We start from the raw sequence: 23294 nt of genomic DNA on the forward strand, positions 1-23294 counted from the left end.
TTGTATGAAATGCCTGCTCACATCAATCTTCCCATTTTTCTATCCGATTGTTTATCCTTTTACTGATTTATAGGAGTTCTTTATTTATTCTGGGTGTGAGCCGTGCGTTATTTACGTGTATTACAAATCTTTGGGTTTTGAAGCAAGTCCATTAACCTCGCTCTGCATCCTTTGCAGAATGAGACTAATCCCTATTTTTACAAGGTTGTATGGGGATTATAGACAATGACGGAAGTCTTAGGTGACTGGTACAGACTGAGAGCCCATCTGGTCAAGTACTCTTGATGTGCCCAGAGCTCTAAGGTCCAGCCTTCCTGTCCAGAGGGTCACCTCCCACCCCCACCCCTACAGAGAAGCCAGATATAAAAGAGCACAACACATATGCTTTATTGTTTATAAAACATGAAAACCCAGGCCCCAGGGGATTCAAGTGATGCCAGGGAGGCGGAAAGGACGGAGAAGTCGGTAGGCCCCAGCATGAGGGCAAGGGGCCGGGTCTTGGGCCCTTGCTGCAGGCTCCATTTGGCTGGGCTCCACTTCTGGAAAAGGGCAGCTCTTCCACCTGCAGCCCAGGGCTGGGCCCTGCCCGAGGGTCCCACGCCTGTGGGGAGCACGGGCAGAAGGAAGACATGGCTGACGGCCATCCCTGAGGAAGTGGTGAGCAGCTCCTGGATCAGGGCAGGCGGGTAGAAGCCAGGCCTGGCCACGCCCCGCTTCAACTACCCTCCCTCCAGTGCCCGGCCCTGGGAGAGAACACCTTGAAGGCAAGCAGGAAGGAGGCCCCTGCCTAAATGTCTTCCTCCCTGGTGGCCAAGTGGGAGGAGCAGCTGAGACCCTTCTTTCAGCTGAAAAACCACAGAGGAGCTGGAACGTTCACCGACTAGGAGAGGGCACCCGTTAAGGGTTCTGAACAAATCTGTCTAAAAAACCGTATCTGAGCTCAAAGCATCAGTCTATTCCCCAGCCCAGCTCTGTGCAGGGCCAGAACCCAAAGGCGGCACCGATCGCCTGGCAGCTGGGACTCGGGTCCCAGAGCTGCCTCTGTCCCAGGCCTCGCAGCCCCTCCCCGCCCCCGCCCCAGTCCAAGAGGAAGCCGGGACAGGGTCTGGGCGGGGTCTGGGCGGGGTGGCGCCTATCTCCCGGCCTGCAGGTGGTTGTGGAGCTGCTCGGCCTGGCTCTTCAGGCGCTGGAATTCCTCCTGGATGAAGTCTGTCAGGGCTTTGCGAATCTCCACCTGAGGGGAAGGACTGGGGCTGGCCTGCAGCCCTCAGGGAGCTTCGCCCAGGGTCCCTAGGAGGCCAAGGGCGCTGGGATGGGCTAGGACAGCGCTGGGATGGCCTGGGGGAGAAACTCACAGCTGACTTGTTCTCTGCCTGGAGCCGCTCGAGCACAGGCAGGGCACTGAAGGGCTTCCCAATCAGCACGGTGATTTTCTGTGTGGAGACGGGCCACCAGTGGGTGACAGGAGCGGGGGGTGCCCACAGCCCCAGCACCCTGGGGAGCCAGAGGCCAAATCCTGTCCCCACCTTGCTGAGTACTCCCTCGGGTCCACTCTAACCTCTTTAAAACGAGGTGGTTGGGCTCAGTGACATCCAAGGTCCATCCCAGTCCCGGGGTCCATGCCCTAGTCATCCCATCCTGTCCTGTCCCAATCCCAAGGCCTGCCCCTGCCCCTGCACCGGCCCCGGCCTTGGTGCCAGGAGGCCCCCCCCCCGCCCCGCTTCACTCCGTTCCCCCTGCTGCAGCCTCCTGAATCTGGCCTCAGTGGTGCTGAGTGGGAGCCACGGGGCAGATGGCAGACAGACAGACAGACAGACAGACAGACAGACAAGGTCAGCAGCCTTACCCACCTGTCCAAAGCGGGGGAAGTACGGCGGGCTGTTAGGAAGGACGTCGTTCATTCCTGTAGCACAGCAGACAGAAGGCTGGGAAGCAGGTGTGGGGTGGAGCAGGGCAGCCCGGGCACCCCCTCTCTGCCACCCAGAGGAGACCCACCCACCAATACCACCGAGCGAAGCCCCTTTCCCTGGGCCGCAGCCTTGACTCACCGACATGCCACAGCGGCAGAATGACAGGATTGAGATGACATTCGGCGATCAGGCGTCCGATTCCTACCCCAGGGAGAGGCAGAAATGGTGGCATGAGTGGAGCTTCGGTGCCAGCCTACGGCCAGGGCCACTCTTGCCCGCCCCCAGTCAAGAGCAGCTGCCCTGGGCCGGCACCTGCCCTTCCTGCTGCTCCCAACATGCTCCTCTGCCCCGCCTGCCACAGTCCAACCCAAACGGAGACGGCCAGTGGCTCTTACCCCACTTGAAGCGCAGGAACTCGGAGCTCATGTTCACTTTCCCTGTTGAGAGGCAGGATGGAGGTGAGGCTTGGGGGCTGCCGGGCGGCGGCAGGGGTGCAGTCCCACCCATATTCTTGAGAGGGTCACGACCCTGCCAGCCCCACTGACCTTCTGGGAAGATGTGCACCCAGTCCCCGTGGTTGAGCTTCTCCAAAATGAAATCCATTCCCTTCTGGTAGACGCCATCTCCTGCCAAGAGACAGTCCCTCCCTTCAGTCTCCATCCTCCAGGGCCCCTCCTCCACCATCCCTGGGCGCGAAGCAGCTGCTCCCCCGCCCCCAGCGGGCGTCCCACACGATCACCTTCCAAGGCCGGTCCCTCTCGGGCCTGCTCAGCTGCCTCCCTGATTGGGCTCTTGGAGCTTTAGGATGAGCCACCCTGGGGCGAGCCTACCATTTGCTGCCTCTGGCCCAGTCTGTTCGTGATTTCCAGCCTCACTTGGGCCCCAGATTCTGGACAGCGGCCCTTCCCCGGGGTCTCTGCCAGGCCAGTTCCCACAGCCACTCCTCACAGGCCCCCCAGCCCTTCCTGAGCCCTCAGCCTCTGCTGGCCCTGCCTCCTGCTGGCCCCTTCCTTGAAGGGCTCCCCGTGAAAACTAGACTCACCCTCGGCTAGGCCTCTCAGGAACGGGAGAACATTTGATGGAACACAGTGTCACTGAGAGTTGGGGAAAACTCAAACCTGCTACATGGAAAACAGCAGGGTTGAACTGCCCCCAATGCGAGCAACACTCGCCTTGGAGTTGCCCTGAGACCACGACACTGGACCCAGGTGGCCCAGCGGTCAGCAACAACACAGACATGAATGCCTAATGCCGCGTGCTGGCTCTTGACTTGGAGGCACATGGGGGCAATCTGTACCCAAGCGCAGTTAAGAGCCTCACTCGTCAACCTTGTCCGTAGAGTGGACAGAGACAGAGAACGGGGGGAGGTTGAAGAAGCGGGGTAAATATCCTTATGTTATCAAGTAAGGAATAGAGAGCTGCATCACAAAGAGGGAGAGATACAGACAGATGGACACCAGGACTATTTGGGCCAATGCACTAAGAAATGGACTTTCATCCGCCTGCCAATGCAGGGGACACGGGTTCGTGCCCCGGTCCGGGAAGATCCCACATGCCGCGGAGCGGCTGGGCCCGTGAGCCATGGCTGCTGAGCCTGCGCGTCGGAGCCTGTGCTCCGCAATGGGAGAGGCCACAACAGTGAGAGGCCCGCGTACCGCAAAAAACAAAAGAAATGGACTTTCAACCTGTTCTCTGCAAGGTGGAGTCTTTGGAAGGTGCTAGATAGGGATCCAGGAGTCTCAACTCAACCCAAATGGGAACCCGGCCCGGCAGCTCCCTTAGGGGCTGGAGCTGGGGAGCAGTCACCCACTGCAGTTTCTCAGGGCGTCGCGGCTGAGAGCAGCAGTTTCCCTACCTGGGCTCGCATTAGCCGGTAGGGGTGGGCTGCAGGGGCGCAGGCTCCTGATCTACAAAAACCCACTGGTGCAACCGAGCCATCCAGCTTGGAATCAAAATTTACAAATACCGTGCTTTGGGAGCAACACTTCCTAATGTTTAGCTTTTGCAAATGCTACTTCTACTCACTTGTATAGCTTGTGCAAGATCACTCTGACACTTCACGTCCTATCACAAGGCCTATGCTTGGGGGGAAAGGGGAATTTTCTGGAACACAGAAGCAACATATGCCAGATACTTCCTTTGCTTTGATACGTGTTGTTAGATCTTTGCTGCACATCAAATGCATTTGAGAAACAGCTTGTCCCTGCCCACTTTCTCTCACCAGAAGGTGCTTAGGATTAAGATTTCACTTGCTGCTTTTATTGTGCAATAAAACTTAGATGCGGGTCAAAAAGAAGACTGAGACTAGAAGTGGACATGGAAGGCCTCTGAGGTTGCAGAAAGGAAGAACTGAGACTCAGGGATGGGGTACATGAGCAGAGTCGCCATCTCTCAGAGCAGTGCATGATAGACAATGCCACGGTCACCTGCCATGACACTGTAGCCTCTGCTTGTGTTTTAGTGAAAGGAAGCCACCTCCAAAAGCAGCAAAAAGAGAAAGTGTTCCAGGTGGCTATCTCTGGGGAGTAACTAGGTCTGCGGATCTGGAGGGTGGGTGCTGCAGCTTTTCATTAAAGAATGTTGTTTGTTATTTGAGGTTACTTTATTGGATTTTACCATGTTTTACTTCCACCTACTAGAAATAAGATTTCCCTGAGCTCCAACGCCCTTTGGTTACTTCCTCTTCACAACCCAACCTCTGGGGGGAGTGGCCACCCCACTGTCTACCCTATGCCCTGCCCCGAAGCTCCTGTGGCTGTCAGGCCAGAGAAATGGCTTCTCCAGGGTCCCTGGAGGCTTCCACAGTACCGAGGGGCCCTGCTTTGCTTCTCTCCTCTCTGGCCACTGCCCTCTGCTGTCTTGGTGGCTCGTGTCTCCCTCTGTGCTGAGGTGCTGCCCCTGCTCTCTCCGTGTTCTCCCCGTCTACCACCTCACTTCTGTGTTTGTGACTTTGTTTGCGGTTGAGTTCCCGGTATCTTTATTCCCAAGCGTTCTTTTGAGTTCCAGAGCTGCGCATCTCACTGTCTCTGGACCATTCCCCCCTCAGGTGACAGGCTCCCCTCAACCACCATGCTGCCTTCCCCTAGTCCCATCCTCCCAGTGGCTCATCGTTACCAGACATCACCTAGTGGCATCTTTGCGCTTTCTTTTCCTCGCCCCCTCCTAAACCCAACCTATCAAGTCCTGTCCACTCCGCCTCCAGAGCGTATCCCAAAGCCGTCTCGTCTCTGCCCTCCGTGGTGACCCCCAGAGGCCCAGCTACAATCCTCGACCCCGCTTCTGCCCTCCAGGCACACTGCAGCCAGGGGCTCTCTCTCTAACCGCACTCGAAAGCCCCGTCACTACCCAGATGAGAAAGCAGAGCCCAAATTCTTCACATGATCGTTCCAGAACCTTCACTTTCAGCCTGCAATGCACATTTTCTACCTTCATCACGTACCTCTCCAGTGTCTGCTACATGCTTCCCGTGTCTAGGATGCCTTTCCTTTCATACTCTCCCTGGAAAAATCCTGCTTCCCCAGAGGAAAAAGCAACCTGGATTTGCATCCTGGCTTTGCCACCTCTTTCCCTGTGACCTTGGGCCAGCACCTTTATCCCTCTGAGCCCCTTTCTCTGGAGAAGGGGGATGAACATGGGCCCCACCTCCGGAGGCTCTCGAGAGGTGCTGAGTCATCACTCAACGTCACACCCCTCGCCCTACAGCACAGGCCACCACCATCACACGCTGATGACACCACACTGCCGTCACTGAGTCTCTCTCAGCAACGTCCTCAGGGGAAGGAACCGTGGATAACGCCTCGGCCACTTCTAACAGCGGAGCCGGAGGCACACAATCCTCAGGCAGTCGCAGGGAATGGAGTGTTCTGCAGGAAGCCACCGCCACCCCTCCTGCCGCAGGAAGAAGCTGGGCCTCACGCAGGTGAGGCAGCGGCCCCCGGCTCCCTGGCTGCCTGTCCCACCAGGGTCCCTCTCTACTCCCAGCACTGCCAAGCCAGAGGCATGGGCCACCAGTCTCCCGGCCCCAAGGGAGGCCAGAGAAGTCCCCAGAAGCACCTCACCTCGGCACACGGGCACGCACTTGCCCAAGCTGAAGAAGTGGGAGTGCAGCTCCTTGGTGAAGCAGATGTCTGCGGCCGCGGGGGTCCTGGAGCGGGGACAGACGCAGTCACTGCGGCCTCCCCTGCACCCTGCTTCTCTGCCCTGCCCCCAGCATGACGCCTGACATCGTGGGCAGTGCAGAATGGAGGCACAGGAGGGCCTGCGGGGCCCCACCTCGTGCCCCGCCTGAACTGCTGGAGGCTCCTCCTGGGCACAGTAGGGGGAGGGCAGACCTGGGCAGAGGTGGGTGAAGCCTGCGGCCCCCACAGGGCCCACTGCTCCTCACCAGCGCATCAGCTTCAGGTTCCAGATGTGGCGGAGTTTCAGGATCCCTGGAGAAGGAGAGGAAAGACTCCATGCCCCAACTTACCTTGTGCCTAGGGGGCGTCGATTTCTGTCATCCTGTTTCGGGGAATGAGGGACATGGACAGCAGCACTACCATTTCCCTATGGCCCAAAGTGGCATCTTCCCGACACTTGGGCTGGACCCCCAAGTTCTCCCTGGCCCCTCCCTCTCTCCCACCCCCTGTGTCTTATTAGTCACCACAGCTGGTCTGCCTACCTCCCCGATACATTCTGACGCTGCCTATTCTTCTACCCGTTCCCCCACTGTCACTGCCACCACCCTGGTCCAGGTTACTGGATGGCTCTAGAGCCTCCTTCCTGGTCTCCTGGAATCTGCCTGTGGCACCCTGCAGGCCGTGCTCTGCCCGGCGGCAAGGGTGACCTAAGAAAGGCTCTGATTTGACCAAATGGCTCCCCACGAGCTCTACCTCCTAGTCTATAACCTCCTGAGCTCAACAGTGGGAGCCCCGGACACCCCTGTACCCAGCCATCTGGATTACTGGAGCCAAGCCACTCCCTGTGAACTCAGCAGAGCAGGAACTTCTAGGTGGGGAAGCGGGCTCCCAAACGAGGCTGGTGGAAGGCTACAAACCCAGCCTGGGGCAAACCTGGAAACAGGACACAGGTCTTCCAGCCCCTAGCCCAGAGTTTCCTTGACAGGACACTCTGTGGTCCTCAGATTTGTTCCCAAGGCTCTTTGGAACCGTCAACAGTTTAGAGAATGGAGGGTCTGACACATTGGGCCTGATACATCAGAGTAAAGAAGCTGTCAGACCTTGCCCTGTGACCACTCCGTCCAAATATCTGAGGCCCTCTCCAAATTACACTCCCTAGGAGGATGCTGAAGGGGCTGCAGATCAAACTTTCACCCCTGGGGCAGGACATCCCAGAGGCAGGAGTGCCAGAGCTATGCAAAGCAGCCCGTGAGGAGTGAGTTTGTGCTGCTTGTGTTTGGCCCTGTCCCAGGTTCCCTCCTTGCTTCCCCAAACCCAGCACACTGGCCCGTGTACCCCAGAGGTGAGGGTCATCCATGCAGGACTGGTGATTGGACACCGTGATGAGGGGCGTGGCTGGGCCTCGGTTCTCGATGAGCTCGTACAGCACCTCCTTGTTGTGGACGGTGAGGTGGTTCATATACTCTGGCGGGAGAGCGGAAGGGTCGGGATCTTGGCCTCCTTTCCGGGGAGCCCAGGGCTCCGCCCCCCGGCCAAGCCAGCCCCTGCCAGCGCCCCCAACCCCGAACCCCAACTCTGGTTGGGCGTGGAGACCCGTGGCCAACCCTGCCTCGGCTTTGGGTCCACTCACTGGTCCAGAAGCAGCTGTAGGTGCCCACCAAGCCCATGACGACGCTGCTGGCCAGGGTCCAGGTGAGCGGCGGCACGGCGGGGAACGGCCATTTCACATGCAGGGGCATCTCCCCCCCGACCGAGCTTCCCCCACCGCCCCCGGCGGCCCGGCGCTCCTCCTGCCCTGGGGCAGGCTGTGGGGCTAATCTAGGTCTGTATCCTCAACCGCTAGGGGGATGGGTCCCTAACAGGCCGGCGCCACAGACTGGCGCCGCGGCTCGCCGCGACAGGGGACTCGACCAAGGTCACCTAGTGGGTCAGGCCAGAACCGGGCCCGTCCCCGATCTCTGGCCACACACTAGCCGCCCTGGACCCAGGAGACGGGATGCGCACTGAGGAACTAGCGCGGACGGGGGCAGCAGCCGCGAGGCCCCCGCACCCGCCGGAAAGCGAGCCTGCGACGGCACCGGGCTCTACAGCCGTCTGTCGCAAAACGTGCTCGGGCCGCTTGACGGCAGCGGGGGCGGGCCCGCGGGCCGCATGGCCCCGCCCCGCTCCGGAGCAGCCTGGATTTTTTTTTTTTAACATCTTTATTGGCATATGATTGCCTTACAATGGTGTGTTAGTTTCTGCTTTATAACAAAGTGAATCAGTTATACATATACACATGTTCCCATATCTCTTCCCTCTTGCGTCTTCCTCCCTCCCACCCTGCCTATCCCACCCCTCTAGGTGGTCACAAAGCACCGCGGAGCAGCCCGGATTTGAGGCCGCCCGCCGGCTGCAGGTACGTTTTGTCTCATTAGTTCCTCCCCGGTGAAGTCTCCGTGAGTAACATGGGCTGCGCAGCACGATTACCTGACACCACGCGAAATCGGGGCTGGCTTCCCTGGTGGTGCAGTGGTTAAGAGTCTGCTTGCCAATTCAGGGGATACGGGTTTTAGCCCTGGTCAGGGAAGACCCCACACGCCGCGGAGCAGCTAAGCCCACGTGCTACAACTATTGAAGCCCGCGTGCCTAGAGCCCGGGCTCCGCAACAACAGAAGCCACTGCAATGAGAGAACCGTGCACTGAGCGCAGCAACGAAGACCCAATGCAGCCAAAAATAAATAAATAAAATAAATTCATTTTTTAAAAAAGATCGGGGCTGGCAGAGCACTTTTACTTTAGTTTTTTTCCCCTTTGTTTTCATTAATTTCATATAACATGGAATTAACCATTTTATAGTATTTTATAGCATTTTATATTACATACATTATTTTATGTATGTAACATATGTAATGTTATATGTTATGTATTGTATATGTTACATTACGTAATTTTACATAATTAGCTACATACAATTTATTTATTTATTTATTTATTTATTTATTTTTGCGGTATGCGGGCCTCTCACTGTTGCGGCCTCTCCCGTTGCGGAGCACAGGCTCCAGACGCGCAGACTCAGCGGCCATGGCTCACGGGCCTAGCCGCTCCGCGGCACGTGGGATCTTCCCAGACTGGGGCACGAGCCCATGTCCCCTGCATCGGCAGGCGGACTCTCAACCACTGCGCCACCAGGGAAGCCCTTATTTAATTTTTAAAATTAATTTATTTATTTTTGGCTGCATTGGATCTTCGTTGCTGCGCGTGGGCTTTCTCTAGTTGCATGGAGCGGGAGTTACTCTTCCGTTGCAGTGCGCGGGCTTCTCACTGCGGTGGCTTCTTTCGTTGCGGAGCGCGGGCTCTAGGCACTAGGGCTTCAGTAATTGTGGCACGCAAGCTTCAGTAGTTGTGGCTCGCGGGCTCTAGAGCGCAGGCTCAGTAGTTGTGGTGCACGGGCTTAGTTGCTCCGCAGCATGTGAGATCTTCCCGGACCAGGGCTCGAACCCATGTCCCCTGCATTGGCAGGCGATTCTTAACCACTGTACCACCAGGGAAGCCCTACAACTTTATATAATCACAATATTACAGAATTGTACTATACGAATGTGTGTATGTAATATAATGTAACGTGATGCAATATGTAACATATAGCAGCATATAACATACAATAGGAAATACTATATATATTACAGTATTTTATATCGTTTAGTACACCTGCAGTGTTGTCAACCACCACCTCTAACTAGGTCCAAACATGTTCATCACCCCAAAAAGAAAGCCCTGTAGTCGTTAAGCAGTCTATTTTTTATTTTTAAAGCAAAGTATAATTTTATTGATTAAAAATATTTTTCCCGGGAATTCCCCGGCGGTCCAGTGGTTAGGACTCGGTGCTCTCACTGCCGAGGGCCTGGGTTCAATCCCTGGTCCGGAACTAAGATCCAGCAAGACGCGGAAAAAAAAAATTCCCAATCTTCGGCTCATCACCACCCCCAATCCATTAGCACGTAGGTCCTGCCAACGGGGACAATGCCCCGAAGACCGCACTACAACCATCCAGTAAGGACCCATCGCCCGCCCGCAGACACCGCCTGAGTCCCCCACTTGTCCCAGCAGCGACAGTGCAGGACCCCCACGGGGCACTGAGCTGCCAGCGCTCTAATCTCTCAGGTACAGTTTTTTAGTCCGCCCTCGGCTTCCACCAACCGTGGCCAGTTCCTGCGCCGACTGTCGCTCGCTTTGGGTATTCAGAACGCTCAGGAGTGCGCAGCCACACCGGGCCCGGCCCGAGGACTTGGAGAGAAGGCTCTTGTCCTCGGGGGCGCCCAGGCTCGCCGTGGGGCTTCCCTTTTTCGGGCACGCGCTCCAGCTCTGGAGTCTTCCCCACCGTATCCTTCCTGCAGGTGGCCGGGGACGGGGGCTGAGCGCTGGGCCTGGGAGAGCGCAGAACAGAGTCTGCGCTCGGGCGCCGGCAGCTCCTCGCCGCGCGCCCTGGGCACTGGAAAAACTCTGACTCACAGCTCGGTCATCTGCTCAAACCCTCCCCCGCCTTCGCCTCCGCTAGCGCCCTGTCCCACCCGGGCGGGGAAGGCGGGGTCTGGCGGGAAAGTGGGCGGCCAGGTCCGCGCCAGGCCAGCTGTCCAACCTCCCTGCGGCCTCCGGGGCGGAGCCAGGGCCGGACCCGCCCACCTGGAAGGGTGGGGCTGCCGAACCAGCCTGGACGGGTGGGGAGAGTTGAGAGCCTGTTCCTCTTTTTTCGTCTGTGGTCTCTGCCTAGGCAGACCCTGTGATTCCGTGGGGAGTCGCGATCCGCTCACAGCACAGGAAGGTGGTGTGGAGACGACCCGGTCTGCGCAGGTATGGGAGCCCTCTGGCCAGAGGGAAGGAGGAAGTTGCCCCCAGCCTGTGAGGGAAGGCGAGAGGGGAAGGGAATCCCAGGGCTGGGGCTAAGGGCTGGTGTTGGGAGCCCGGACCGACTTTGGGCTGAGGCCAGGAAGTCTCTAGTTCTTTTCCTCCGCCCACCTGGGAGCCCCTGGCCCCAGAGCCTCCAAGCCTGCCCTTGCCAGCCCAGGGCTGCCTAAAGGCCTACATACATCCCAGAATAGATACCAGGGCAGGGGACCCAAAGTAGCATGAATGACAGAGCAGGTGGCTAGGGAGAAACAGGCATGGAGCCCAGGCAAGCAGAAAGTGAAACCAAGGGGTAAGGTGACAAGGCAACAGAGAAAAGCAGGCAGACAGAAGTAGAGGGACTTACGTCGCTGTATGAGGGCAACACCAACAGGGAGTTGAGCAAAGGCCTGAGCCCAAAAGACAGGGCAAAGCCTGGGAGCCTGAGAGAAAGATAAACTGAGAAAGACACTCAGGAAGAGGGGGGCTCCAGCTGGTAAGATGAACAAGTAGGGCTCACCAGTAGTGGAGGGGATGGGGAGAGGGGCTCCATCACACACTGCAGTGTGGTGAGTTGGTGTATCCGAGATCATTCTAAATGTATACGCCCTTGAATCCAACAATTATGCTACTGGGAGTTTGTCTTAAGCATAATGTCTGCCAAGTGAGGAGACAGAGATGTACGAAGATGGTCCTTCTAGTTGCTAATGGTGGTGAAAAGTTGGAATCCACTCTAAGGTTGAACCCTTGTGAACTGCTGGTGGGAATGTAAGATGGGGCAGCCACTGTGGAAAATAGTATGGCAATTCCTCAAAAAAATTAAATTTAGGATTACCATATGTTCCAGCAATTTCACTTCTAGGTATCTAACCAAAAGGATTGAAAGCAGGAACTTGAAGAGATATTTGTACACTCATGTTCACAGTAGCACTATTGACAGTAGCCAAAAAGTGGAAGCAACCCAGTGTCCATGGATAGGTGAATAGATGAACAAAATGTGGTCCATCCATACAGTGGAATGTTATTTAGAATTTAAAGGGAAGGACATTCTGACATGGATGAAATGAGCACATTATGATCAGTGAAATCAAATGGTCACAGACAGACAGATACCATGTGACTCCACTTGTATGAGCTGCTTAGAGTCAGTCAGATTCCTAGAGACAGAAAGTAGGGGGGGGGGCACGGGCTGGGGGAGGAGGGGTGGGGATTAGTGTCTAATGGGGGCAGAGTTTCAGTCTGGGAAGATGGAAAAGTTCTGGGGATGGATGGTGGGGATGGTTGCACAACAATGTGAAGGGGCTTCATGCCACTGAACTTAAAGATGGTTAAGATGGTGAACGTGATGCTATGTGTATTTGACCGCAATTAAAAAGAACGAGATTGAACCATACATGCTGATGTTGGAAGGTGTCCACAAGGAAGAAAGGCAGGAAATGTGTGATGCTGGCAGCTCTGGGAGGCTGGTGCTGGGCAGCAGCAGGATGGCATCACTTTCTCTGTCGCATATTACCATGTCCTTCTGGAACCAGAATTGAGCCCAACTGGGACCTGAACCTGGAGCAACCTGGATTCCTCTGGAGGGTTCCAGAAGCCCATACACGGCCATGCCCTGCTCCTGCTCCTCCTCCTGGCTGGTGGGGCTGAGTCCTTTCACATCTGTGCTTTTAACACCCAGCGGCTGACACTGAACAAGGTGGCCAGGGAGCCTGTGCTGGACACCTTAGTTCGGGTAGGTTCATCACTGCAGAGAAGCTGTGCCCCCAAGGACCATGGCCCAAAGCCCCTAGCCCTACCTGACCAGGGGCATGTGCCAGAGAAGAGGGGACATCAGGAGACACGGTGTGGAGACATGGAGCACCTTCCTTCCCTGTCTCTGGCCTCAGTCTCCTCCTCTGTAAAGTGGGTGTGGTGGTGGTGGAGATGGCATTCAATCTTCTCCCGGGTCCCTTCTAGCCTCGCTGCTCTGTTGGGCCTGCAGCCAGCGTGTCATGCCACTCTTGGCCGCGCTGGTGCCAGGTCCCCAGGGATACCACCCCTCTCCCAGGGTGGCTGGCACTGAGTGGGGCTGGCCTTCCTGGTGTCCTGCAGATCCTGGCTCGCTGTGACATCACAGTGCTGCAGGAGGTAGTGGACTCTACTGGCAGTGCCATCCCGCTCCTGCTTCGAGAACTCAATCGGTGAGGAGGGCTCTGTGGGTCTAAACTGGGGGCCCCACAGAGCCTCAGGGCTGCTGACCCGAGGTTCCCCTTTCCTGGCAGATTTGATGACTCTGGGCCCTACAGCTCCCTGAGCAGCCTCCTGCTGGGGCGTGGCACGTACAAGGAGAAATACGTGTATATCTACCGGTGAGTGCAGATGGTGACCAGGGCGGTCTGGACACTTGGCCCCGTGTGCGGTGGCACAATAGCCCCAAGGGTGGCCCTCACCTCCGCATCACACTTTTTCTTGTCAGTGGTTTTACCCTGGGGTCTTCTTGTCCTCTACCCCAGACAGCTTTACTGCCCATGTGTCCCTCCAGCAGGTGGCCTTCCTTCTGCAAGTACAGATGTGGGGCCCCCCGCCTCTCTCCTGTGGAAGCCACAGGGGCTCGGGGTGAGGCTGGCTCCCTCTTTGGGAGTGACTGGTTGCAGCTTCTGGGAAGAGGCTCACCAGGGGCCTGTCGTGGGTCCTGGGCAGACCCAGTTTCCAGAAACAGCCCTAAGTCCCTGGGAGGATAGCCTGGGGGGCGGGGGTCAGGATTAAGAGGGCAAGGGTGGCAGTCAGGGAAGGAGACCTGTTCCTATATATAGATGAAATTACATAATGTCTAGAATTCCCTCCAAAATGATGGGGGAACAGAGACACGCCCATACAGCAGTACCGCTCATAACAATCTCAAAGTGGAAATGATCCGAGTGTCCGTCAGCTGATGAACAGATAAACAAAAGGCCGTCTCTCCACGTAGTGGAATATCATTCAGCCCAAGAAGGAAGGAAGTCTGAGCCAGGCTGTAGCCTGGATGAACCTGAAACATGTGCTAAGGGAAAGAACCAGACACAGAAGACTATGTATTATTGGATTCCATTCACATGAAATGTCCAGCAGAGGTGAATGTACAGAGACAGAAGACAGATCAGGGGCTGCCAGGGGCTGGCGGGGAGGGGAACGGGAACTGCTCATGGGCGAGGTTTCTCTGGAGCTATAAGAATGTTCTAAAATGGATTGTGGTGATGGTTGCACAACCTTGTGAATGTACTGAACGCCACTGAATTGTGCATTTTAAACAGGTGAGTTTTACGATGTGCAAATTATATCTCAATCTAAAAGAAGTTCTAGAAAGAAAGGCTAGGCAGGCTGTGCTTACATGAAATGGAGCTGCTGGTGGAGGGCCCCCTCCCTGAGTGCCAGGTCTAATGTGGGCACTTGCAAACCGAAACCAGTGGTCCACCAGGTCACACAAGACGCAGGTCCTGGATTCCTACGTGTACGACGATCAGGATGACCTCCTTGCCCGGGAGCCCTTTGTGTGCCGGTTCTCTCTGCCCAGCAAGGGTAGGTAGGGATGAAGGGTGGCCCGCTATGAGGGAGCAGGAATGGGGGTCTGGTGGGTTCTATGGGGCCTTGCGGGGGACTGGGCAGAGGAGGGCCAGGAGTGGCTGGGAGCCCTCTGTCCCTGGGGCCTTGCAGTCCTTCCCAGCCTGGCGCTGGTCCCACTGCACACCACGCCGAAGGCCGTAGAGGTGGAGCTGAACGCCCTGTACCATGTGTTTCTGGACGCCTCCCAGCGCTGGCAGAGTGAGGTAGGGCCGGGCCAATTGTATGGGAGGGAGGGGGACAGGACGGCCAGGTGGCCAGGCCCGACTGCTGCTTCCCTCTCCAGGACGTGATCCTGCTTGGGGACTTCAATGCTGACTGTGCTTCGCTGACCAAAAAGCACCTGGATGACCTAGTCCTTCGGACTCAGGCTGGCTTCCACTGGGCCATCCCTGATGGCGTGGACACCACGGTGCGGGCCAGCACCCACTGCGCCTACGACCGCATAGTGCTACACGGGGAGCATCTCCAGAGCCTGCTGCGCGGCGCAGCAGCCTTCAACTTCCCCCGGAGCTTTGGGCTCACCGAGGAGGAGGTAAAGGGGTGAGGCAGGAACGGGCTCACGGGGAAGCCCCTAGGCCCCGAGACTGATGCTTTGTCCCGCTGCCCACCCCCAGGCCCTCAACATCAGTGATCACTACCCTGTGGAGGTGGAGCTGAGCTGTGCGGTGCACGGGGCCCAGCCCCTCAGCCTGGCCACTCTGTTACTGTCACTACTGCTGCTCCTGTCCCCCCAGCTGGGCCTGGTGGCCTGAAGCCACTGCATACCAGCTGCCCACAGATGCGAGGACTATGCTGTTTTCTGGACTCAAACCCCCACCCCCCTTCTGTCCTGCCCGCCACTCCTCTACGTGCCTTTGCTTTGGCTTGTGTTCTTTGGTTGGGCCTGTGCTTGGCGTTAGAATGTGGAAGAGGAAGGCAGGGGCCCTGAGGCTGGAACCATGCCACTCTTCCCCCAGCAAGTGTAAGAAGTGAGGACAAAAAGCAGGCTCTGGGGCTGGGGGAGGGGTCGGGGAATCCCCCATGCCACAGGGAAGATCCCACATGTCACAACTAAGACCCCGATGCAGCCAAATAAATAAATTTTTATTGTATGACAAGACCATACATGCTGAGAACAGAAAGCTAGATTGCAGGGATATTACACATGTGTAGCAGACATGGCAAAGGGTCTTTATCATATGTGGGACTCATATGAACCAAGACCCCACTAGATACAAGGACGGAGATAAGCAGTGTACACACACACACACACACACACACACACACACGCGCACGCGCACGCGCACGCGCGCGCGCGCGCGCCAACAGGAAATGTTTTAAGTTCATTGTAACCCAGCTAGCTGCCCTGGCACCTCTGGTCAAGTCCATGTTCAGAACCACCATGCAGTCTGGCCCCCACCACCTAGGACATCAGAGGCGTTTAAGTACAAGTTATGTTTTTATGATTTAGAAGCATCAACTTTAGGTTAAAAGGTAGTTTTAAACTTTAGAAATGGCAGTTGCTAAGGATTACAAAATGCCAGAGGCCTCTCAGGGGCCGAGTGCTGCATGCAGTCACAGCCAGACTGCAGCAAGGCTCTCCGGCTACTATGCTGGGCTCTGGAACCGAATCCCTTTAGGGTCCTCTTCTCCTGGGCTCACAGCCTCAGGCCACCCCACCTAGCAGAGCTCTGGGACTCAGCTGGTCTTACAGCAGGGTGGCCCTGTCAGATAGCACACCAGGATCCCCTGGGCCAAAGAGGGCACTGCACACTATTTGCCCAAAGGTCTCTTGTCGCCAAGCCCTATCTCAGCCATAGGAGCTTGATATCAGAAGTAAAGGGCCCTGGGAGTGAGGCCCTGTAAGGGGTAGTGGGTTAGGCTTAGGATGGGGTGGGGTGATGACATTTCTCAACTCTGTAGACAGGGAAATGTGGTCAGGCCCAGGGCAAATGTTTACTCCAGGGGTAACTGGTGAAAATATAGCCAGAACCATGTCTGGTCTGGTTCCTTCCTCCCAGTGACCAACAATGTTCCCGTCCTGGTCTGGAACCCTTGGGGAAGAGCTTCCACAGCTGCCTGAGACCCTTTTCCATCACCCAGGGTGGGTACTTTACTAAGGAAGTGCTCCACGCACATGCAGGGGGACTTGTGAACCTACCGCCTGGGATATAAGGCAGGTCCAAGTGCTAGTCCTGGTGCTGGCCCTGCTAAGTGCCAACTGGCCAGCTTAGTTGTCAGCCTTTTTCTGAAGAGAAGGGACAGCAACCCTAGGACTCCCAGAGGCTCCCCACCCCCCATGAATCCAGATGCAAAGACAGGGAAAAGAAAGTAGAGTTTATTGGTGGGCGTGGGTAGGGAGGGGGCAGCGCCAAGGCTCTCAGGAGTGCAGGGCCCGCCACTTGTCCAGGGGGCCACGATTAGGGATGTACTTGACCCCACAGCCATCTGGAATGAGCCGCTTTTCTGCCACCATGTTTTCAAATTCATCTGCATTAAACTTAGTAAATCCCCACTTCTTGGAGATATGGATCTAGAGAGAGAAACAGCTGAGTCAGGAGGCCTGAGGACAAGAGCAGGGAAAGGTGAGACCAAGGCTGCAGCACTACATACCTTCTGGCGGCCAGGGAACTTGAACTTGGCCCTACGGAGGGCCTCAATCACATGCTCCTTGTTCTGCAGCTTGGTGCGGATGGACATTATGACCTGGCCAATGTGGACCCTGGCCACTGTGCCCTGAGGCTTTCCAAAGGCACCACGCATACCTGTCTGGAGCCTAGATTGGGGACAGCATGCCAGTCATTAATGTCCACTGGAAAGGGCTGTCTCCAAGGTCCCTTAGGGCAACCCATACAGGCAACAGGCTGCATACACTACCGAGGAGGCTGCTGTTTGCAGCCATTGCACACTGGGCCCCCATGGGGAAAAGAGCACAGTCGGCTTAACTGGCTGCAAAGAACAGAGAACCCCAAAACAGACTAGCTAGAATCCCTGCAAGGCGCTATTGGGCTCATCTGAAAGCCATCCAACCTGTGACCACGCCAGCAACCTGCCTGCCTGCAGGTTATGTCATTAGGCTCAAAGTGGAGCTACTCCGACAGAAGCCCCTCCCTCTACCTGTCCCCAGAGCCATGGTGCCTTTTGTGTTTGTCTCTGGGACTCTGGGTTGTCCACTGAAGTCCACTTGCTAGCCCTTTGGTATGGCTTTGCTATGGGTGGTTGAGTCTTTGTGAGGCCACCTCTTTGCCCTAACTGATGAAAAAACTAATCAAGCCCAGGCTTTAAGATAATGGGAGAACATCTGAAAAGGCCAGGAGTCTCAGGACCCAGCTCACCTATCAGCTCCAGCACAGGACAACATCTTGTTGATGCGGATGACGTGGAAGGGGTGGAGCCGCACTCGGATGTGAAAACCATCTTTGCCACAGCTTTTCACCATGTACTTGTTGGCACAAATACGGGCAGCCTCCAGGGCTATTGGGGTGGGGGAGGCAGCAGAGTGAGACAAAATGGCACACCAGCACTTACCATGGCTCTCTGGGAACATCTGTATTGGCTGGGTGAGCTTAGTAAAGAGGCTCATGATTGGGTGCTCGTGATTAATGACCTGATAATTCCAGTGCAGTGAGCTCTAGGTCTGGCTGGGGGAGCACATACAAGGGACCAGGAATGGTGAACAAGGAAACCTGCCTCACCTTCAGAGGAGAGCTGCTCATACTCATCCGACACCATGTGGCCACACAGTGGGAACTCATCCACTTTTGCCTTCTTCCGCCCCAGGTCAAAGATGCGGATCTTAGCATCTAAAAAAAAATCTGGTTATTGTGTGGCTGTGCCATAGCAACTGGGTCAGTGCAGCCAAACCAGTTTGGGAGCTTTCGCACCACTTACCAGGGACACCTCGGCAGAAGCGAGACTTTGGGTATGGCTTGTTCTTACAATACCGGTAACTGCGGGGAAGGGGAGGAACCCAAGTTAGCAGGGATTCACAGGTGAACTCCACAATAGACACTTTGAGTGCTTCCTCAATCTACAACCAAAGGGGCGTTGGGAGAGGGGGAGATGACACATGTCATCTCTAAGCTTGGTCTTCATTCCAGGAAATTGGTGCTAAAGCAAGATGTGGCCAGAAATTAGGATACCTATGCTAGATTATAAAAGTAAAAAAAAAAAAACCCACCCTATATGCCCTGTTGTGTTTTCAACTTCCTATAAGGCTAACATCCTGAAACGGACTTTCTCAATTTAAATACCGCGAAGAGTAACACACTTCAAGCCATCCACCTAAAGTCCTTTGGGCACGTGGCATGAAGTTGGCCTCCAAGTCTCGTGAAGGGCGCCCCCTGCGGGGCACACGAGGCAGCTGAACACGCTTTTCTGGGACTGCCCTTGGTGTCCAAGGAGCCCACACGGCACATCGCCTGGAAATAAGACGGGGATGGCACACAAAGGCCGTGAGGGCGCCGAACCTGAAAAGCAAGCGACTTTTCAGCTCTGAAGGCAGGATGCAAGGCGGACGTCGCTTGTAGCCCTAAACTGGGGCTAACAGATGCAGACCTGGGTCAACCGGCCACTCCAACAAAAAGGGGGAAGCGGTAAACACCAGCATGAATTTATAAAACCAAATGGTACAAACAAAGACCTAAAGCGATCTGCAAGTTCTTGGGGAATACGCGGGGTCCGCTCCCAAGACAGGAAAACCGCACTGGGGAAACCCCACCCCACGGTTGCTTTTAGCAGCCAAATGCAATTCTCCCCCCCTTTCCCCAGCAGCGAAACAGACACTCACCAGCGGGCGGGGCGGCGGCCCATGGCGACACCAAGATCTTCAGTGGCTGCAACAAAACATACAAGATCGGAAGAGCAATCGAAGACAGGCCTCGAACTAGGAGACAGAAATGTCAAGGGCACCGCACGAGCCGCAAGCACAGACTACTCACCGCGCCGAAGGGAAAGAGATGCTCTTACGCCTGCACAGACCTTATATAGGTCATGTATCTTCATGCGTAGGAACCATAGAGTCCGGGTGAGGGCAGATAGTCACACTTCCGGGCCATAGTCGCAGCGACGCTCTACGTCTGGTACAAGAGTGGCTGGGCACAAGCGCAGAGCGGGGAGGCGGCTGGGTCCCCTACCGCAGGCTGCCAGCTGGCGAATGGGGCTTCGCCACATCGGCGAGAGAAGCCGGCTTCCGGCTGGCGATTTTGGGCGTAGAACTCTTGCCCGAGGCTTTGCCGTAACTATGAAAGACGTATGTTCCTAGAGTTGAAAGAAGGAAAATGCCGAATGGGGCTTACGGCGGCCGCGCGCGTGTTCCCGGGCATGGCGGAGCCCGGGACAAGCCCTCTGTACCTTCCCCTGCGCTCCAGAGCCCAGCAGGGAAGCGCCCTGCTGGAGGCTCCGCCCGCGTTCATTTGTCGACGGGGAGGCCGGAGCGGGAGGCCCACCCTCGTCCCGCCTCCGCAGCCCCCAGGCCGTACCCGAAGAGTCCTGAGCCCTCTTGTTTGCGAGCTGTACGCGAAGTCCTCCTTTCCCGGAGACCTGGGGCCTACATCGGCCCCAGGCGGTCTGCGCCCTCCCACAAGAAAGGCCAAGAAAAAGCCGACCCCAAGATCCAGGGCTCAGGAGATCCCGTGAGCACCGTTGGGCCCACCCTGACCCGGCAGAGAAAAGAGACGTTGTGCTCCCCAGGGTGACTTGGAGAAGGGGAAGAGGAAGGTGGCGACCCCACTCAGAGGGCAAACGAGCACTGTCACTCCTTGTCCGGCTGGGCCCCAGTCCTGGCCTCTGAGAGCTGCCTTGATCTGTACTCCTGGGAGCTTCCACCCTCCCAGGGCCCAGAGTGTGGCACCCACCCCCACACACAGCTCTTTCCCCGCCCACTCAATTCCAGGCCTCCTGAGTGTGTCTCTGAGATGTTCTAAGATAAAGCACGGATCCTTCCCCGGCCCGCCCGAGAATAGCATCCAGAGAAGTGTCCAGAGCTAGTACCCATACCACCAGGGATCTACGTATCCGCCCGAGGTGCCCACGCTTCTAGAGGTGGGGAGAGCAAGAAGGTAACAAAGTCTTCCCCATGTCACTTGACAGGTGTGACACACCTGTTCTTCTCCAGGACGACCTGTCACTTTAGTGAATGGGTCCTTTAGGAAGGCTTGGGAGGATCTGCGGTGTGCACTTCCAGCAATGCTGCAACAAGGTCCTTCCCAGGGAACACGGCCTCCCCTTCTATCAGGGGGCTCTGGGTCTGCAAACTGGGTGAGAAGGTGTGACTCTCCACGGGGGCAACTCAAGTCAGGTTTTTGCTCCCAGAACTAGAGGATTTAGGGTTATACGCATCAAGCAGTCCTGTAGCAGGCTGCCCAACGATTTCCCTCCTAGAGGCTCGTTTTCTGCGCCTTGCTCACTTGGCTCCAGCCCACCATTCTTGCTTTTCCTGGAACATGCCAGACTGCTCCTGGGGTCGGGGCCTTCGCTTTTGCTGGTCCTTAGTCCTTAACGCTAGTGTTCCTGCTCTAATGGCTCTCTCAGCGCCTTGCTGAAAAGAGCTGCTTCTGGACCGATCCCTGGAACACAGTTGGGGGATGGAGTGTTCAGGCTAGATACGATGAATCTATTCTCAAATTCCTCTCTCCCTAAGCGTATGGATTCTGTCCTGCACCTCCTGTCAGGGCATTTGTGGCATCAAAACCCATGAAATGCAGTTCAGTAGTAGGTCCAAGCCAAGCATGTGAGGTGCTAGACTACACACCAGCTGTATGTCCTAACACTTTTTTATTTTTTAATTTATTAATTTATTTATTTTTGGCTGCGTTGGGTCTTCGTTGCTGCGCGCGGCCTTTCTCTAGTTGCGGCGAGCGGGGGCTACTCTTTGTTGCGGTGCACGGGCCTCTCATTGCGGTGGCTTCTCTTGTTGCGCAGCACGGGCTCTAGGCATGCGGGCTTCAGTAGTTGTGGTTTGCGGGCTCTAGAGCGCAGGCTCGCGGGCTCTAGAGTTCAGGCTCAGTAGTTGTGGCGCACGGGCTTAGTTGCTCCGTGGCCTGTGGGATCTTCCCGGACCGGGGCTCGAACCCGTGTCCCCTGCATTGGCAGGTGGACTCTTAACCACTGCGCCACCAGGGAAGTCCCTAGGCAGGCAGATTCTTAACCACTGTGCCACCAGGGAAGTCCCTGTCCTAATACTTCTAATCTGGAACCTCTAGTAAATACACTATCAGTTAATCCACCCCATCGAGTGGCCCACCTCACCTACTGAGTCGCACACCCTGAGAAACTACTACCACAAATGTTCAAATACAGTTCACTTGGTAGATATCAGTGAAGTCTGGAAAATATTTTTTTAATATCCTTATGGAAAATATTTATTGACGTATGAGCTGTTTCCTATAGGGTCAGGCTTTGGTCTGTCCCCCCGGATCATGCTGTGATTGGGCCTCAGTTATGGGTCTGATGGCAACAGGGTGTGGTGGCAGAGGGTGTGGAGGACAGTGGGTGTCCCCTTGCAAGGCATCTGTGCCAGGTGAGGTGATGACACAGTCCTCAAGGGAGAGAACAGCTGCCTGCCAGAGATGGGAGGGCAGGCTACCTCCACCCGCAAGGGAGGTTCTAGGGGACCGGGGCTTCCCAATTGTCAGCCTCCACCGAGGGCAGCCAGATGTCCCGATTCTAGGCTTCAGGGTCCCGCTCCTCCAGCCAGTGCCGTACCTTTCACACGAGAAACATGGAGAGGCTGGGAATTCAGGTGACTTTGGGATTCTGCAACCCGCACAATGATGCAGGTTTTGTTTGTGTTTGTAGTGTTTGATTTCCAGCACCGTCAGCCCTGCAGGTACAGGAGGAAGAGAATTTTTAGGGCTGCCATGGAAGTGCTCTGGCTGTGTACTGTGCCTTGAGCTGAGAGGTAAGGAATCTGACCTTGTCAGTTTTTTCTCTGTGCACTCCCGGGGACACTCTGGAGTCACCCCACAGCACAGCCTTGATCCCCAGCGTCCCCTCCACGACAGTTCAGGGCAGCAGCCGCTGCGGCTCCCCCGGGCACTTGCTGCACTTGGCCCTTCATCCCAGTCAACCGCAGGGGAGAGCTTGATGAGTGGTGAGGCCCCCGCAGGTCACGGGTGCCTCGAGCCCCACTTGGTTACTCAGGGATCGGAGGGCTGGAGGAACAGAGATGGTACAGGAAGAAGCTGCCCCCCACCCCCAGAGCCTGGGAAAAAGGGAGGGTGTTGACGTCATCTGAAGCCTAGAGGCCAGGATAAGGGGCCTTGAAGAACAGAGGCTGGATCTCTGAGGAGGGGCTGCTGCAGTTTCTCAGGGAAGGAGAAAGCAACAGCATCGGCTAAGAGGGGGAACGGCGCAGGAGGGGCAGGAGGTGATTTCCGAGGCACCACCTATCTTCCAGGTCACTGGTTCCTTCTTCGGTGGCATCCGATCTGTGGTTTGATTCATCTGTTGAGATTTTTATTTCAAGGACTGTGGCTTTGTTTTTAACTTCTAAAGTTCTTTTTCTTTTTCAAAGCGGCCTGGGCTTTTAAAATTAGTCTTATCTTTGTGATTCCTTCCTTGGTATCTTTGTTTTGTGTCTTGGAGGCTGCTGAAGATTTGGGGAGTTGGAGTAGCCTTCTAGCACAATAATGCAAACGACTTGTAAATACCCATGAGAACTGCTCTCTGATCTCAGGAGAATCCAAAGGTAATGTCAGTCTGTGTTTCAAAGCCCCCCCCCGCATTAAGCACAAGAATATAAGGGGTTTCTCTTTCCCACCCTCCTCCCTTTATGGGCTGGCCCAAGGCCAGGGCGCGGATAGTCACCAGGACTCACCTCTGATGCCTTCAGGACAAGCTGATG

The 23294-nt window shown here is 56.0% G+C and overlaps 3 protein-coding genes and 1 non-coding gene across 9 annotated transcripts; 1 reads left to right on the forward strand and 3 right to left on the reverse strand.

Moving 5' to 3' along the window:
• Positions 1–510: 510 nt before the first annotated feature.
• Positions 511–10538, reverse strand: TAFAZZIN (tafazzin, phospholipid-lysophospholipid transacylase). Of its 5 annotated transcripts, none has more exons than XM_060087793.1 (10): positions 7659–8094; positions 7364–7492; positions 6295–6340; positions 5969–6054; positions 2456–2536; positions 2306–2347; positions 2049–2111; positions 1851–1903; positions 1356–1433; positions 1043–1234 (listed from the first exon to the last, which is right to left on the reverse strand). In XM_060087793.1, exons 1-10 carry the CDS (start codon positions 7765–7767, stop codon positions 1133–1135), a joined length of 789 nt encoding a protein of 262 aa, XP_059943776.1. In that variant the 5' UTR covers positions 7768–8094; the 3' UTR covers positions 1043–1132. The 5 variants fall into 5 exon arrangements, with proteins under 5 accessions (XP_059943775.1, XP_059943774.1, XP_059943773.1 ...); XM_060087794.1 differs by having other exon boundaries at positions 7364–7525; positions 7638–8094; XM_060087792.1 differs by lacking the exon at positions 7659–8094 and adding an exon at positions 10208–10538 and having other exon boundaries at positions 511–1433.
• On the forward strand, positions 8025–15561 carry DNASE1L1 (deoxyribonuclease 1 like 1). Its single transcript, XM_060087937.1, has 10 exons — positions 8025–8134; positions 8372–8426; positions 10006–10171; positions 10779–10858; positions 12983–13071; positions 13153–13239; positions 14325–14425; positions 14561–14673; positions 14754–15002; positions 15085–15561. The coding sequence occupies exons 1-10, from the start codon at positions 8025–8027 to the stop codon at positions 15220–15222; spliced, it is 1188 nt and encodes a 395-aa protein (XP_059943920.1). The 3' UTR covers positions 15223–15561.
• Positions 15562–16765: 1204 nt separating this feature from the next.
• On the reverse strand, positions 16766–19464 carry RPL10 (ribosomal protein L10). 2 transcript variants are annotated; one of them, XM_060087796.1, is made up of 7 exons: positions 19390–19464; positions 19239–19284; positions 18341–18399; positions 18145–18252; positions 17785–17923; positions 17063–17225; positions 16766–16982 (listed from the first exon to the last, which is right to left on the reverse strand). In XM_060087796.1, exons 1-7 carry the CDS (start codon positions 19451–19453, stop codon positions 16830–16832), a joined length of 732 nt encoding a protein of 243 aa, XP_059943779.1. In that variant the 5' UTR covers positions 19454–19464; the 3' UTR covers positions 16766–16829. The 2 variants fall into 2 exon arrangements, with proteins under 2 accessions (XP_059943779.1, XP_059943778.1); XM_060087795.1 differs by lacking the exon at positions 19390–19464 and adding an exon at positions 18734–18918 and having other exon boundaries at positions 19239–19267.
• LOC132482790 (small nucleolar RNA SNORA70) lies at positions 17270–17404 on the reverse strand. The gene has a single exon (XR_009530958.1). It is a non-coding gene; the product is annotated as a small nucleolar RNA SNORA70 (small nucleolar RNA).
• Positions 19465–23294: the final 3830 nt, after the last annotated feature.

This window comes from Mesoplodon densirostris, chromosome X, assembly GCF_025265405.1.
Source record: "Mesoplodon densirostris isolate mMesDen1 chromosome X, mMesDen1 primary haplotype, whole genome shotgun sequence".
NCBI lineage: Eukaryota > Metazoa > Chordata > Mammalia > Artiodactyla > Ziphiidae > Mesoplodon > Mesoplodon densirostris.